The sequence below is a fragment of the Pelecanus crispus genome, chromosome 1, assembly GCF_030463565.1.
Source record: "Pelecanus crispus isolate bPelCri1 chromosome 1, bPelCri1.pri, whole genome shotgun sequence".
In the NCBI taxonomy this organism is placed as follows: domain Eukaryota; kingdom Metazoa; phylum Chordata; class Aves; order Pelecaniformes; family Pelecanidae; genus Pelecanus; species Pelecanus crispus.
Genome location: NC_134643.1, coordinates 62,287,812 through 62,305,007, shown reverse-complemented (window position 1 = coordinate 62,305,007; position 17,196 = coordinate 62,287,812). Strand labels below are relative to the sequence as shown.

At 39.1% G+C, this 17,196-nt stretch overlaps 1 protein-coding gene across 1 annotated transcript in view; it reads left to right on the top strand.

Annotated features, from left to right (window-relative positions):
• Positions 1-17,196, top strand: part of POLR3B (RNA polymerase III subunit B) — an 82,850-nt gene that overhangs the window by 191 nt on the left and 65,463 nt on the right. The window contains exons 2-9 of the mRNA XM_075706215.1: positions 1,353-1,385; positions 3,814-3,870; positions 3,958-4,022; positions 4,522-4,597; positions 7,844-7,944; positions 11,582-11,673; positions 12,878-12,995; positions 14,028-14,136. Of these exons, the coding sequence (XP_075562330.1) occupies positions 1,353-1,385; positions 3,814-3,870; positions 3,958-4,022; positions 4,522-4,597; positions 7,844-7,944; positions 11,582-11,673; positions 12,878-12,995; positions 14,028-14,136 (651 nt within the window). The remainder of the gene's footprint in view (positions 1-1,352; positions 1,386-3,813; positions 3,871-3,957; positions 4,023-4,521; positions 4,598-7,843; positions 7,945-11,581; positions 11,674-12,877; positions 12,996-14,027; positions 14,137-17,196) is intronic.

Here is a 17,196-nt window from a genome sequence, read left to right as displayed (position 1 = left end):
CTGCCTGCGCCGTGGGGGGGGGGGGGGGGGGGTCTGCGGCGCCTCCGGTTTTTGGGGGGTGGGGGTGTCTCTGCCCCGCGCTGCCCGCGGGCTGTTCGGCAGCACCCCGGGCTCGGCCTCTGGTGAGGGGCGGTGGTCTCCGTCCCCAGCGTCGGCCCGGGCTGTGTCCTGCGAACGCGAGCAAAGCGGTTTCTGCCCGCAGCGGCAGTGCCTTTAAAGTTTGCTAATTGCCTCGCGTAGGGAGAGGGAGGAGGTGAAGGCGGTGTTTCAGGTCTCTTTTGGCAGGACTGGGCTTTTTGCGTAGAAAGAGCACGTCAGAAGTGGAGCCCGAGAGCCTCGTGCTGTGTTTTGTCATGGATTCCTCTACGTGCTCCTGCACCGTGAGGGACACGTGTTACACCACAACCACAGCATTGCCATGCACTTCGAAATGCTGACTGTCAAACTAAAATTAGGAGGTGCTGGTGCTCTGTGAATGTTACAGTATACTTTCTTCTGGAGCTGAGTGATGCAGCCTCCTCCTGTGCTGTCCGGCAGCACAGGACAGCACCTCCTCACCTTTGCCCTCCACCTGCATCTCTCATCCCAAATCTGGGGTGGGCTCTCCGTGCCATGGGGGGAGAAGGTGGGGCTGATGTAAGGTGATGGTCCCTGTGATCATCAAAGAATAGAAATGGGGAAAAATTTGTAGGAACCTTGATAGTTGGTTAGAGTGTGGTGCTAATAACGCCAAGGTCACGGGTTCAATCCCTGCTCACTGCAGGGGGGGGTTGGGTTCGATGATCTCTCAAGGTCACTTCCAACCCAAAGCATTCTATGATTCTATACTTAGGCTCGTCAGTACTTTGTTTAGATAGTTTTGCTAAATCTTTGTAGGAGTTAGGGTACTGGTACATTTTACAGAGACTCATGTCTGCAAGTGCTGCTCCTGGGACTGAGATTTTTGCATGTATTTCGTAAAGTAAAAGTTGTAGCAAGTCTTCCCTTGCTAGGAATATAATTTACAGTGTTAACAGGACAGAAATAAATCAGTTATTCTAAAATGAGGACATGGTAGCAAGGAATTTTTTAAGAAATATATATTCTCACATAAGTTGCTTTTAGAAAAGACAATGTCCCATTGCGTCCTGAGTAAATATTGCATAGCACGTATGGCTTACTTAGATGATCCAAGTCATCTCCCTGTTTTGTTTTTACTTGTCTGTGTTGGCTTTGGACAGTCTTTTTTTTTTTTTTATAATGAATCTGATTTTAAATAATGTTACTGTTTAAAAATAATAATTAAATAAAAAAGCATCTTAGATGTTTGGTCACTCTTTGGAAAGATATTTCAAACTGTTTTTTGTTTTCAGGAAAAATGGAGACTTCTTCCAGCATTTCTAAAGGTTAGTGTTATGCACTCATTTCATGGCATGAATACTTTGTCTCCTTTCTAACTTTACATTCCCCTCTTCTAAATTTTGCTGTTTCCCAGAATACCTGTCCTCACCTTCTGTGTGGATTTTGCAATTAGGTTTTTTTTGTTCCATGCAGTTATGGATAAACTTGTTACATATTGGTTTCCTGATTAATTTACAGATTAATTTGTGGAGGCATCCTTTTAGAGGTTTGCATTTTTGTATGGCTACTCTCAATGGACAATGTATGTGTGTAATGTTTCCAAATTATTTTACCGTTTTACTGGCACTCAGAGACCCTGTTCATGGTCTTTATATAAGGCTGTGGTGTTAGGTTTGTAGTTGTGTTTGTCATAGGAAGCATATAACCACAGATCTGGATTCTACAAGGGCTTGAATATATGTATATCTTCTCTCATGAAGTCAGACCTTGACTGAACTCAAAGATTGCTAGTGTCTTAATTTCGGTGCTGCTCATACAATCTGGTATTAGTTGAAGGCACAGTTCTATATAAAATGCCACTGGGCGTAATAACAGGACTAACAAACAGTTGGAAGTGAGGAAGGAGAAAGGCAGTAATGAAAATTGCTTCATAAAGACATCAGGTGAAGCCTGTCATGTGCGTCAGTACCTTCAGGGAATTGCAGCCACCTCTGCACCCGTCATCAGTCTTCAGAAATGTTGCCCACTTCAGCAAGGTTCTTTTCAGCCTCACTTTGTTAATTCCTTTCTTTCCCAGTTTCAATACCTGCACTTCTCTTTTTGTTGCACCCTTGAGTGTTTGATCCTGGCAGGAAAACAAAGTTCAAAAGTCAGTTACGGGTTGTGTATGTTTTCACGTTGGTTCAGGGCTGTGAAGATGCTTCAGAGCCCTAATGAATCCTGTTTCTGGGTCTCTCCTAGCAACCACATGAACTTCCATCACAAGCTTGAGCTAGTGATATTGTCTGAATTCTCGAGACTGTGAAAAAGGGAGGGCTGCTGATTGTGACGTGCAGTTTACTGTGTGCTTTATGCCAAGTGTATCCATCCCACATTATTTCCAGCCGGTGAGCCCTTTACTCTAGGGCTGCTGGTGGTGGTCTGGCCTTTCTGTTGCATGTTGGTTTATTTATGCCAGCAGTGATACAGTTACACAAAGCTGATGTTGTGCATTACAGTTTCTGTAGCAGAGTTTTCTTTCAATAAAGCTGTTGATATTGCCCCATAAAAAAATGGAAAGAACTACCAAGCCTGATTTCTAGACACTAATAAATCCATAATATTTTCTTGCCTATATGATATGATGTGCAATGTTTTTGTAAATTAGGGAAACTTATCTAAAGAATTTTACTCTGGAGTCACTCCTCCTTTGTCTTAACCCGTGGAGGCTTCAGTGAGCAGCTGGATTTCTCATTCTAAGCTTCCCATTTCTTTCTAATAATTTCAGAACGAACTGTTGCATATCATGCAAACTATGTAAATGCATCTTTTCTGTATGAAGTTTTAAGTCTTGTAACATGTTAGTTGTCGTGGGATGTTTCAAAGCTTAAAGTCCGCTGCGAGCATGTAAGCATGTCTCAGTATCAGCTAGCGCTCTTTCCTTTCCAAGGCTGGATTTTGCACTGTAGTTAGGATAGTTACGCCTTTTATTTCTGCAAATGCCAATCTGTTAACAAAATGAATGCTTCTCATAGTATTCCTTCAAGCTGAAATCTTTCTTTTTTTTTTTCTTTAATCCCAGATGATTTTACTTAGTATAATCCCCCTTCTTTTGGTTGCTGTAAACGCGTTGAACTTAAGTCCTTGAAATGTACTGTATCAACTCATTACCTGGGTGACCAATGTACTGTCTATGCTGTGTGATACTATCCCTGGGCATGTTCTCTGTCTTCCTGCCTACAAATCAAACTCAGATTTCTTATGAGTGTCCGGCCCTACTGTGACTATTTCCTTGCTTATTGACTTCTTCCTTTCACACCCCAGTTCTGTTCCACCTCCCCTGTCTCACTGGCTCTCCCTCTCATTCTTCTTTATGCCAGCTGCTCTTGTTAGGGTGCAGACAACTTTCTTAAGCAGCATGCATGATTAATTATACTATAAATGATTAAAATTATTTCAAAATAATGGCAAAGTGATAAAATATTTGACTTGCAATGGCTTTTGTTTGTTTATATGGATTTCAAAGTCTGTTGGGTGTTTACTTTGTACAGTTACCGAATTACTTTTCTGACTCAAAGAACAGCAACTGCTCTGGTGTAAACCTGGAAAGGTACAGTATGGAACCAGACCAATCATCCAGGCACTTCTCAGAAATTCATCAACTGAAAGAATTTAGCACAGATCCAAAAGCATTTATAAATGCTTATCTTTAAATTTCTGCCTTGTATGATTAATGTCATTGAAGCTAATTTGCTGCATGCATGTGTTTTCCAGGTGAAAGGGCTTGTGAAGCAGCACATAGACTCATTCAACTATTTCATCAACGTAGAGGTATGCTTTCTTGGTGGGAAGAGAGTGGCTCTTAGTACTCAGAAAAGGCACACGAACCTATTTTATTTTATTTTTTTTCCCCTCCAGATAAAGAAAATCATGAAGGCCAATGAAAAAGTTACAAGTGATGCTGACCCAATGTGGTACTTGAAGTAAGCATGAAATGATTTCTGTATCTGTAGTAGCATGTGTACTATCTCATGGGTTTGTTACTGGCTATAAAATGTTTATAGGCACCTGTGTAGGTATAAATCAAGAGAGTATTTTCCATGACTTATCTCTTATTTGGAGCATTGAAAGATGGGAAGATTTAAAAAATAATCATGTGAAGCAGTCTTAATAGCCAGCTATTAGCAATACCTTATGTCACCATTTTTCTGTAATTTAGTAACCTCAGATGACAGATGGTAGTTTCTTTTTGTCTAGTTGCAAAGGTAACTTGGGGTTTATTGCATGTGCAGTTTAAATTTTAACTGACTAGAACACAGCTCAAATACAGTGAGTTACTTTGGGAAGACTCATTGCTCATTATTAATCAACCTGCATTCATCAAAGTAACTTCTTTTTTCCGTATATGTAGAACTCTGCTTCCTTCAGGTCACCTGAAAAATATTTGGCTCATTGCTGATTTTGGAACTGTTTGTATTACAGGTACCTCAATATCTATGTGGGTACTCCAGATGTGGAAGAAAGCTTCAATGTGACACGACCTGTATCACCTCATGAGGTATTAATGTTTGCATCTGTCTTCTTTGTTTGTTTGTTTGTTCTTGGGAATGTCTTGGATAGTAGCTGCGTATAACTTTATTTTGAGTACATATGTGCTACATTAGGTGATACAGTGCATGCTAACATCACTGTAGAAAGAAGCCTCAGCGATGTAAACATCATGAATTTTTTTATTTTATTTTAAAAATTTTTTCTGATGTGCAAATAGCTGTATTCAGTGTTTCATGGTAGCTGTATTTGAGTGGGTTTCCATGAAAGTAGTGAAAAGTACTTCTCTTGCTTAATCTTGTGGATCTCCTTATGACAAAGCTGAAGTCCTCACACTACAATATAGTGTTCTTTGATGTTTTTATTAACTTCTTTGTAATATTAGCCTTGCTACTGTCTGCACCATAGGTCACTTTAGTCTCCCTTTCCCTCCCAGTCTTCTTTGGGAATTTATCTCTGATTTTTTGCTCATAGTTTTTAAGTCTGAGTTAGAGAGTGAACATGGAAACTTTGAGCAGAAACAGATGGAAGTTGATAAAATTATATGCAACCACAGAAGAACGTTAGCCTTATGGGGAGTATATTTAGCTTCTTTGCACTGCTGTAAGCATGTAGGTTAACAAATGGGTTGTGTACTTCTGGAATAAAGATGCATGTTGGAGAACAGATGCTGCTGTGACTGAAATCTGAGAGTCTGTTGCTTTTGGCAGGATATAAGGTAGCTTCTGTGTATATAAGAAACCCATAAACTAAGATAAGGTTTGGACCTTTTAGGATTGCTTCCAGGTATCTAAAGCCATTCAGTTCTCTTCAGAGATTGCTCAGAAACAAAGTATTCCTCTCCTGCTGCTGTGCTTTGAGATTTATACTACTGCAACAGAGGTACTGACAACCTCTTTTTGGCCTCAGAATGGGAACTGAGCTTGGAACTTGCACTCATTTACCTATATACAGCCTGTTGTCAACCTAATAAATCAGTTCACATATTGGATACTTTTTTTACTTTCTACATACACTTGATACTTGAAGTTGGATTGGTTTTTTTCATGTAGTGTATGTGGCGCACTTTAGACACTGTCATGAAATACATTCTGTGCTTTGGAGAAATTCTGTTTAAAAAAAAAAAAAAAGCCATCTAGTGGTTGCCTCTTGTGCATACCCATGTTTCTGTCGCCAGTGACCTGACTCAAATCTCATGTAGTTTGATGGAAACATTTTAAGTAAGGCCAATAGCTCAGCCATCAACAGTGCAATTAGGTGTAATACAGGACAGTTCATACATCTCACAAATGTGTAGCTAACATGGAATCAGCAGATATGAATGTGCACAAAATGCAACAGGAAAGATTTTTTTATACATGAATGGAATTGCATGCAAAAAATTGTTTGTGGCCAATAACTCGTATCTAAGAATCCAGGTATTAAAATGCATGCTTATTTTATAACTAAAGTGACTGTACATGCAGAAGAGGGCAAAATTAATGCTTCATAGAGCATATTGACCTTGAATTTAGAATAACCTACTCTTGCATCTCAAATATATCCTCCTTGATGCTTAATGCTAGTGCCTCATTTCTCTTTTTTTCAGTGTGCTATACACACGTGAAGGCCATGGTTATTTTCTGAAATAGGATGCTGATCAGGTCAAACCAGGGGTGCAATTTAAAAACAAACAAAACAAAAAGATTGGATACTTATGAGTAGGTCATTACATTTCTCTGTTAGAGCCTTATAAAATTCCTTCCCAAAGACACCTAAAATGATTGGATTTTCATAAGGGTCTGAATTTTTTACCTATTTTCAATCAAATTTGGGAGTTTTTATGTCCTTGGTTTCCTTGAAGATCAAGTCATGCCTGTCTTTTACCTCTAGGTGTCTAATCTAAAGAGAAGTTACCTCAAGGAAGGTGATACAAAAGTACAAGTGCTGGAATATTACACTGTGTAATTCTTATTTTATATCTGTGTCTTGTGTGGACAAAGCACACACGAAGAATCCCAAAGCATTTTTTTCCCCAAGTAGTACTAATGAAGCTGTCTAACTCTCCTTCCTATGCAGTTCTTATGGGAGTTCCATGAACTATTCATACAGATTCATACAGATAAATTTGAAGTAATTAGAAAATGGAAATATTCTCAGTTACTTTTAAATTCGATGAAGTTGCTGGGAGCACAGTGGGACCTAGTTTCCTACAAGTCACAGCTTGCAAACTGCTGGTGCACATCAGTATTTTTATTAATAGAGAAGTGGTTTACTTCTTAATGTGGAGAGGAGCATGCAGTTTGCAGTGATTCTCGAGGCATATTTTTCCATACAGTTGCATCTTCAATGCACAGCACAATCTTAATTGCCTTTTATTAATGCGTAATCAATACACTGAAAGACTATAGACCCATAAATGTACAAGTCTGAATACTGATAAACCTATAATCCTAGAGCTCAAAGGTATAGAATGCTCACTGAGGTCACAAATGGCCTGCTGTGAGTTGCTCTGTTGTATTCAGCAAATGCAATAAACCTTGTCTTGCATGAAGATATGCAATACGTTAAGGCCTAGCAACAGAGTCATAGAGTGAGGTTGGGAAGAGCGGACCAGAAAGATCAGACTAGAAATGATTGAGCCTTGTGCTATGTAATGTCCTAGATATGTATATCCTGCTTCTCTTGCTATCTGAGGAATTTACAAACAAATTATGGGAATCTATACAAGAAGTGATACTGCAGTGAGCCTTCTGTAAGTCGTCTTTAGAAATGGTACCATACAGTGAGATTTGCTCATTCCATTAATAAGGTAGTGCAGTATCTCTCTTACTCTCATATATTTTCCTTCTATCAAACTTCATATGACAGCACAACTCTTCAGCTGTTGAGAGTCTTCATATAGAAATGTCCCTGAGCTGAGCACTGCTCTCAGAGCCTGTGGCATAGTATGGTCTTTGTGTCAGCTCTGCTGATTAGGCCTGTTTGTTTAATTAAACAATTTAGAAATTATGTTCTACAGTGCTGTCCTCTGAAGACACAGATCCACTGGCTGCTTTTGAAACATCACAATAATTGTATTTGGGGGTTTTTTGGTTTTGTTTTAAACAGGAGACTCTGTCAAACATAGTCCAGGTACGATGAAGAGCTTGGTCAAGCTTCGCTTTGCTTGATTTCTGTGTGAGGACTTGCAGCAGACAGGGCAAACATGGGATGTTTGAAGAGAGACTCTTCAGCTTGTAAGCCAACATCTAACCACATGACTTTCTTCTTTTAGTGCCGTCTGAGAGACATGACTTACTCTGCCCCGATTACAGTGGACATTGAATATACACGAGGTAGCCAGAGGATCATACGCAATGCATTACCCATTGGCAGGTAAGATACCATATGTTGAGCTTCTGGTATTAGTTTTCCTTTGCTGCTGTGTTGGGAAGAGTTTTTACTGCAACATAAAGGTAGGCTAACCTTGCTTCCTTGTTAAAAGAAACAGTGAGCAGGCAAATCTTGATGACAGCTGTACAGGATGTGATTGTTATGTTCTGTTCTAAGATTTTGTTTTGCAAAAGCTTATAGAAATCTCTCTCCTTCCAAAGAAGGATGGATATAGGGGTGGATGTTGTCTATGCTTGTATTGATATAAAACCAAAGAGGGAAATATATGAAAGAATACTGGAGCTGTAAGTCACCTTATTGCAAAATGAAAATCATGTTTGCTTTGTAGCCAAATTACACAGTCTTTCATACGTAATATGTAGAAATACATCTGTGGAAGGTGGATGGTAAAACCAGTAAAGCAAGCATTAGTTCTTCTGTATGAGGTTAAGCTCTCCTTTAAAATTGGTTTGGTTCAGAGCCAAGGCTGAGCTTTGTGGAAAAATGTTGAGGATTTTTTACTGGTTTTGTTCTTCTAAAGGCTGTCAAATGACTTGAGGTTATTAGTGTTGTGAAGGATGTCTAATTTCTTGAAGAAAGAGTAGTGTGCCTGGGGGAGAAAAACAAGCTCTTAACTGTACCAAAAAGGCAAAATACCTGACAGTTCTAGCATTTATTGAAAACAAAATTCTGTTTTAAAGACAATAAAGATGCCTGTCTTTTGTAGACAAGGTTTCTTAAAGACCAACCCTGCTAGCTTTGAAGGTCAGTGCCTTACAGAGATTGTTTACTGTGTGACTGTGCATCTTACCAAAGGTAGAATACTGGCAGGAAAGGGAAGATAGATGCTTAAGGAGCTACACTTCTTGTAGTGAAATTTTAAGCTTTCGTATAAAAAAAAATTACTTAACCCTGTCAGTAGAACATGATACACAGCAATGCATTTACAAAACTAAGATTCTGTGGCTGTAGTAACAGTTTATTGTTCTAAGTAATTTCTTAAGAAAATAAAAGTTTTTAAAAGGCCATTTAAATTTGACGACTTTGAATTATTTCATGGTGTGTGCTATAGGCAAAGAAAAAAGTTCAAGTAAATGTGTATTTTCACCAAAATACACCAGCAGTTTGTATACAAAAGGCAGTGCTTTAAAGGATAGGTTATAGCTAAAAGAAGCATAACAAAAACTAGTCTAGACATTTGTCTACATCTCTCTCTCAGAAAAAAAAAAAGGTGTGAGGAAGACTTGTAAAGCATCCATAATATACTGGAAAATACTAAGTTACTGCGCAGCACTAGTATGTTGCATCTTACCTTAAGGCCTGTTTCTGTAAATTCTTCTCTTTCTCCTATGAAGTGAGGTCACAGCAAAAAAAGTAAATATTCTCCATTAAAAAATAAAGTTATGTCATCCGACTGGTCTTAAGGGCTTTTTGCTGCTAAAAACTGTTAATATCCAGTTATTATTTCCATGGGAAATAATTTTCCTCATCTGTTCCTAGTATTATGCTGGTTTTCTTTTGCCAGGTGAGTATATACAATGCTTTTATTTGACATGCAGTTCAGACTGGGACAGGAAAGCTGTACGTTCTTTCCTCTCTTATTTCTGTTGTTTGGCAGTCACTGATAACCTATCCATGTTAGAAACAAAAAAAACCCCAGGGCAATATCTTTGTGTCTTTAAAAAGGAAAATTTCCTTTGAATGCTTAATAGCATTCCAAATTAGTGTACCCGTTTTCTGTGTCTTTATGCACAGAAATTCAATAACTTTATTTTCTCTTTTTCTTTTTTTTAAATATTCTTCCTGTTCTTCATGATAACTTCAGATATTTAAAAAATTAGATTCTATCCTCAAAAGGAGAATGACTTACTATAGTGTCTTACATTAGCTGCAAAATATTTTGCTGTTTGCAAGTGAAATACAGGCTAGTTACTTGGTGACATCTGTTTCACTAGAGTTTTCAGTGATGGCATTTACATACTCCATTTTGAGTTTCCTTATGCCAGCTGGTTACTGTTTCTGATATAAATAGCCAATGCATTAGGCTTATTGTGTGTGTATGATACAACATTATGATTGTCATATGAAGCTTCTTGTCTCTGGGAAACACTTGCTCAGTGAAATGACTGAAGCAAATAGGTTATCTGTACAGAGCACTGCAGTGACAAGATAGCTTTTCATCCTCTTCAAAAATACAGAATTTTAAGTTCATCAGTTTTCTTTTAAGATATAAGAATACAAAAATGGCCAAGAAATTTAAATAATTGATCACATTTGAATAAAAGAAATACAACTTTGTTAGCAAAAGCTGCCTAATCTTAGTTTTTGTTGGAGTAATTTTGAATGAAATATACCTGAGGTTGCAAATAGTTGCATAGTAGTCCTCATGGATAAATTGTCAAAATATGTCTTAGCAAACACCTGGAACATAGGTCTTACAAAGGCTGTCCACCAAGGAGTGAAATTCTGTAAGCTGGATCGAAAGTTCACTTTTTTGTAGAAGAGACTAAAGGGCATGGAAGTCTTTGGTAGATGTAATAATAAGCTGGTTTTATCTTGTGCAAAATGTAGATTTTTCTTTGGAAGTAAAATATGCTCTCTTTCAAAAGTTTTAATGAAAGATCTGAGAGTGGAAAGGTACATTATGAAGCTGACTATAAAAGTACTCTTTTCAATAACAACTGCAAAATCATTGCTAGTTAGCTGTTGAATAAGCCAAGTTCCTAGTAAGACTGCAGTATAAACACACAAAACCGAATGAATGTGAACATTCTCTGACTTCATCACAGGGTGATAGAATAATGCAGGTTGGAAGAGACCTCAGGAAGTCTCTAGTACAACCTCCTGCTCAAAATGGGGCCAGCTCTGTGATCAGACCAGGTTGCTCAGTGCTTTATCCTGTCAGGTCTTGAAGACCTCCATGGATGGAGACTGCCCACCTTCTCCATGCACCTTGTTCCACTGCTTGACTGTCCTCATGGTGAAGAAGTTTAGCCTTACATCCAGTCTGTGCATCTTTAGTTTCTCTTTTTTTACCTCCCTAAACATAGAATTTGTTTTTAATTTCTTGGAATATTTTTCCACCACTTCATGTTGCTTCACAAAATGCTTGCTGCAGCCTTCTGTGCTGAGACAGAGAAATCAGAACTCCTACTGGGGAAACTTCATGCCTAGGTTATGTATTAGAGGCACTGTCTGTCTGCAGCCATAAGGCGTGATTGCTATGTGGGAAATCAGATCTGAACTAACTTTTTCTAATTAGAACTGGTACCAGTGGATCTGCAATGGCGTGTTCGTCAGTGCAAACTCTACTGTTTTGGGGGACCGGGAGTCTTTCCACTAGTAATCATTGGCCTTGGTGACTGTGCTTGTCATGGATGCCTCTAGTAGCTGCATAAAAATTAAATAGGAAGCCTACAGTTTCTGCCAGTAGACGTCCAATTTCAGGTCTCTCTTTTCAAACTCTATGTTCAATGAAATAACATGGCATTAAAGAAAAAACCTGTTGTTCATAGCTTGCATGTTTAATTACCTTAAACGTGTTTTCTCCAGTTTGTTCAGCATGGTTTTTGTTCTGAATTTGACTATTTGTATTTTTCTATCTGAACCTAAAGTAAAAGCGTAACTGGTTTTCTTGCAGAATGCCTATAATGCTGCGTAGCTCCAATTGTGTTCTTACTGGGAAAACTCCAGCAGAATTTGCCAAACTTAACGAATGCCCTTTAGATCCAGGTACATTTGCACTCATGTTCTTTTTCCCCATCTGTGCTTTTAGATTTAAATCTTTTCCAGCAAAGAAATACCCCATTAATATGTTTCCTGCCACTGTGAAGTTGTTGTGGGAACTTCTCAAGTGTATGCTTGTAAATAAAAGAAATTGTCAGGCTTTTGAAAATAGTAAGAAATGGTTGACAGCATGGAATGTTAGTATTTGCAGACAGAGTTTTCAACCACAAGAACAATACACCAAAATTTTGAAAAAGTTGGGAAGTGTATATAGTATTGTACAGTGATGCATTATATGGGAACAGAGATGGAATTCATTCATGAAAATGAAGTGGATCAGGGGGGAGTGGAGTATAATGGTGTCTTCCAGAGTGGGCACTCTCATTTGCTGCCCTTTGTAAAGCAAGAATAAAGTGTTACATGATAATATTTGAAATGTAGAGAGGAGATGAAGGGTTATAACGAGGAACTTGTTTGGTTTTTATCTGCTGCCTTTGAAGCATGCAGTGGACGTGCTGTGCTTGCTTTTGATGGCAAGATACAGTGACATAACATGCTGTGCTGGAGGAGCATTAATAGATAACTACAATTTAAGAGAGGACTCTTAACATGGCTCGTGCAGATTTCTTACATTGTCTTAGATACAACAAGGGCATTAAAATACATTTTAAAAAGTAATACAAAAGAAATTTCTCCCTGGAGTGCTGGAGAGAGCAAGTCAGTAATTACGGAAGACTTACTCTCTTTATTTGATACCAAGTGTCTGAAATGGCCAGTTCTTTTTTGATGTCCTTATGATACACTTTTCTGACAGGTGGTATTTTTACCTAATTTGTAGAACTAACAATTCTGTAACATCTTTTAATAAGTATGGTTACCTTACAGATTTGGGTTTTTTTACAGGTTTGCAGTTTTTGTTCTGCCTGTGAGTTCTTGCTGTCCAAGTACTTCCCAAATAAAGTCTTAGATCCTGGATACTATGTGTGAGCCTAGCTGAAGTTCTGTTTAGTCTAGTGGAACATTTTCATAGTTATCATAGGTTCCACACAGAGTTTGTTCTTTACTGTTTTAAGGGAGAATTTACTCTCCTGTTTTGTCCTTTGTGTACTTACGGTTTACTTTCTTATAATTTATATTCAAAGGCATATTGAAGGAGGTGAGTAAGGTGCAAGGGTACTGACATGCAAAATCTTCCTTTTCTATTGAATAGGTGGCTATTTCATTGTTAAAGGTGTAGAGAAAGTCATTCTTATTCAAGAGCAGTTATCCAAAAACAGAATCATTGTGGAAGCTGATAGAAAAGGCACAGTTGGTGCTTCTGTTACCAGGTATGGTAAATGTCTGCAATTGCATAAAAGAGAGAAACCGAAAGCTTTGAGAGTTCATTGTTTCAGTTGAAGTGTCTGTGTAGTCTTCTTCCTAGTATAGTTTAACGGGAAAAAGCTGTAGACATTCAGTGCCCCTCTTTGCTCCTGCCATTTTGCATGCTAAAACATCAATCCCGAAATCAGTTAGTACAGTATTCCCACAAAAATCAGTGGGAGTTGCTCATATGCTTCAGGATTTGTCCCAGACTAGGAAAAGCAAGCTCTAATTTTTAACATAACAAAGTGCACTTCCTAGTTGATGGTGTTTGGTCTCATTTTGCAGCAAGTAACATGAAGTTACTGCAGTGGAAATTGGATGTAACGTTTTGTTTGACTTTAAATCAAATTGGTGTAAAAGCTTTTAAAAGCAATTGAGAAGGAAACAAAAATCAAAGATTTTTGTACTACACAAATTATTGAAAATGGCAAGGTAGTCTAAATTTGGCCTTTGCTCCTCAACTCAGTTTTATTTATATTTTGTTTGCCTTTTGGTTTTGTTTTTAAGCTGCATGCTGGTATAATATGGTGCTTGTCACTGTTCCGTGTGAGGGCTCTTTTTTCTTCTCTAGAAGACCTTTCACACAGCTCTCCTAGCTCCTTTACTGTTCCGTGTAAGCCTAGATGAGGTTAAACGTACAACAGAAAGTACTGTTATCTCATTACTGTTGTTGCCACAGTACTTGTGCACAGTTAACCTTGCTGGTTATATCCAAGTCAATGATAAAAGCATGCAAAGATGATTTTCAAAAGTAAAGGCTTCTATTTGCTTAAGTCAAACATTGACCTTCCCCATCACAGGTGATAATACCCTATTACCTTGGAGTTATGGGGTGATGTCTGGCTGTTTTAATGTCATTTTTAAAAGAGGAGAAAGTAGTATTAATTCAGCTGAAAGATTGCTCAAGCTTGATAAGTTTTATACAGAAGATTCTAGGAGTGTCAGTGCAAACTTTGTTGGACATAATGTATTTTTTTTTTTTTTTTTAACTTCAGTTCAACTCATGAGAAGAAGAGCAGAACAAATATGGTTGTGAAACAGGGAAGATTTTACCTGAGGCACAACACTCTGTCAGAAGATATTCCCATTGCTATCATATTTAAGGTAATACAACTGTTGGTTTGTAAAAAAAAAAAAAAAAAAAAAAAAAAAGCAAAAAAAAAAAAAAAAGCTGTACTGTAGCTCAAGAATGAAGATCAGCAGCAGCTCTCAGAAGTTAATACATACAGAAGGACTTGGCAGGGCTTAGAGAATGCAAGCTTTTTTCCCCTGGGAAGTCATCCTTATTGTACAGCAAAAAGGAGAAAAAGTGCTGCATTTTTCTGCAAGGAGAGCATTGCTGTGCCAAGACAAATGCCTGCTACCCCCTTACTGCTGTAAGGTCCCTCTGCACTGCTGCCTGTGCTCCTCTTGCTACAGAAAGTCAGAAGGATTTTGGTTTGTTTTGTTGTGAGCTGTCTTGCAAACTTGTGTTAAGGGTCTTTGTTTCTGGTTTTGGTACCGCCACCCCCACCTACAATTTGTGGACTGCTGAGTAGCTCAGCAGCCTTTGTGTCAGATCTAGGGACATGACATAGCCATGAGCTCATTATACGTGACTTCCAGTCATAACTGTAAACAAAACTGATAGCCTTTGGGGAAATCGTGCAGTTCTTAGACTTATACCTAAATCCTTTAAGATTACTAGAGTGGCTTGTATTTCTTGGCAATTTACTTCCTTCCCCTGTGAATGAGCTCTGCCTCAGTCAGAATACTTCAGAATCCTCGCCTGATTTGGGAACACTCACCAGTATCTTCAGTGCAGTGAATGCACGGACAGGCATAGTAGCTTTGAGGCAATCTCCGGTGGGACGGATAAAGGTCTGTGAAAGGCATCCATCCCTGATTCTGGGCAAGAATTGGGGAGTATGTGCCCTGCCAGCTGAGCTGGTGACATTGTCATGCCTTGGCCGTCATTGCCTGTGAAACTGCCAAAACTGCTTTCTCTTGCCCTCTGCTTCTCCCTTTCATTTTAATTCACTCAAGGGTGCGCACAACTGAAGGCGTAACGATGCCTGCTCCCTAGCAGCCCAACAGGACTGGAGGCAGGCTGGTAGCCCCTCTGTCTGTGGTATCGAAGACATGGGCTACAGCCAGTAAAGCTGGTGGGTGGACATGCACTGTCCGGCTGCTAGAGAAGGCAGCAGGGCACGGCCAGGCCTTAGGCTAGGACCTGCCCTCCCAACAGCTCCTTCCTGCCCTGTAGGCTTCGCTGCTGCCTGGAGGTTTGCAGCCTGGTGCAGGGCATGTGCTGAAGGGAACTGGGCAGCCGTCTTGGAGGCACTGTTTGCAGGGAAGGTGGCTTAGGGCACAAAGATGCCTTGACTGGACCTAGCAACCAATAGAAATAAATCCTATAGCTCCCTTTTCGTCTTCACTATAATGGTTTAACAGCACAGAAGGTGTGGGGAGGTGATAATCGCTCGAGGAAATAAATTGCCAGGAGAGGGCAGCACTTGCTCACAGCATCCAAACAGTTTCTGCCCGCAGTGCTGATTTGTTAGCGTTGGCAACTACAGTCTTTTCTGTATTACCACAGCTCTTTGGCTGATTGAGAGTTGTAAAAATCGGTTTTCTTGTAGAAAGTGCTTTGGGTTTGGTACTAGAAAATAGTTTAATAATTGGATTTAGACTTGAGAAACAAATGTCTGTTATCTCTGATTAAGCTAATCTCTTCAAGTAGTTGGAGGAGATCATCTGGTTTTAGTGACCAATGTTAAAGGAGGTTGAGAAATTATTTGTAGACAGAAATGCACATAAAAGTGTCAGGATTAAGTTCACAACTTTTCTCTCGCAGGAAAGTGTTAATGTGGGTCTTAATCTATTTGCTCGAGTACCAAACAGCTGGACTCCACCTTCACTTACAGATTTTTATTACATTTTGTCAGCCCCTGCTGGTATAGATAAATACCTGCTCTCAGAAGAGTAACTGCTCTGGGTTATTAAGTCTGAAGAGGTGGTTGTTGAGGGGTTTTTTAAGCAGCATTATACTGACTATTTGATCACCTTCTGACAATGCTTGCTATAATTATCCCCCTGCCTATATGTATCTTTTATATTCTAGATAAGGTTGCATAATTTTTCATTTACTTATTGAATAAGGGGTTACAGTTGTTAGAAGCTATTGGCCGTAGTGCTTTTCAAAGATTTATATTGATTTAATCCAGTAGCAAATTAGCTGCACCCACTTTAACTATTCTGAATGTTCCACTCTTGACCAGCACTTAACTGTACTCATGAGTGGTCATTTTCCTTACTTTTCCTTTAATGACGTGAGCTCCAGGGATCCTTTGTCCACTTTTGATGAGCTTCCAGCTAGAAACTAAAAATCCCAGACAGTTTTTGCAATGGATTCTTAGGCAGGCACCAGCCTCTGATCTTTCTTTCTTGGGCATCATTGTAATGCAGTATTACTTTGTTGTTTTTAAGTACTAGAAGCAAGCTTACAAACACTATAGCCTGAAACTGGATAACCGCTAACTTAGGGATCCCTGTGTAGCCTCAGCTCTCTCACATGGCAGTATTACACATAGGACGTTTGTTGGAAAAGCAAGGAGAGTAATTCTTTTCTGCTGAGATCCAAGCCTTGGGCATGGAGCAAGTAAACGTTCTGCTTCTTTTAATGTAGAGATACACATCTACAAGGGGCAAAGTTAAGCTGCACAGACAATATAAGCTCTGAAGTTTTGGTTGCCTTTGCATCCTTAACTTGTACTGTAGCAACTGCTTGTATAATTTCCAATTAAAAATAAACTGAGAAAGGAATGACAAAAACCTACTGCTCTGCATTTGCTTCCATCCAGGCTGCAACCGAGTTCCACAGACCTCTGTGTTTTGAGTAAGAAAATGACTAGTGGTTGGTAGAGGGCTGCTATCCAGTGCACGGGCTAGCTAGAGGGGACAGTTTTGTCAAGAACTATCTGAAGAGTCAGTGGGAGAGGGCTGGGCAATTTTGGATTGTCTTTCTAGTCCCAGTCCCAGCTTTAAATGGCCCAGTGTTCCTGCAGATGACTTAAGATGTAGGTCAGGTACAGAAAATCATTGTAACTTCATAGAAAAGAAAGCAAGTATTGGAGATCTAAAATTCGTAAAGAGCTCCCTTTAACTAGAACTTAAGAGCACTTT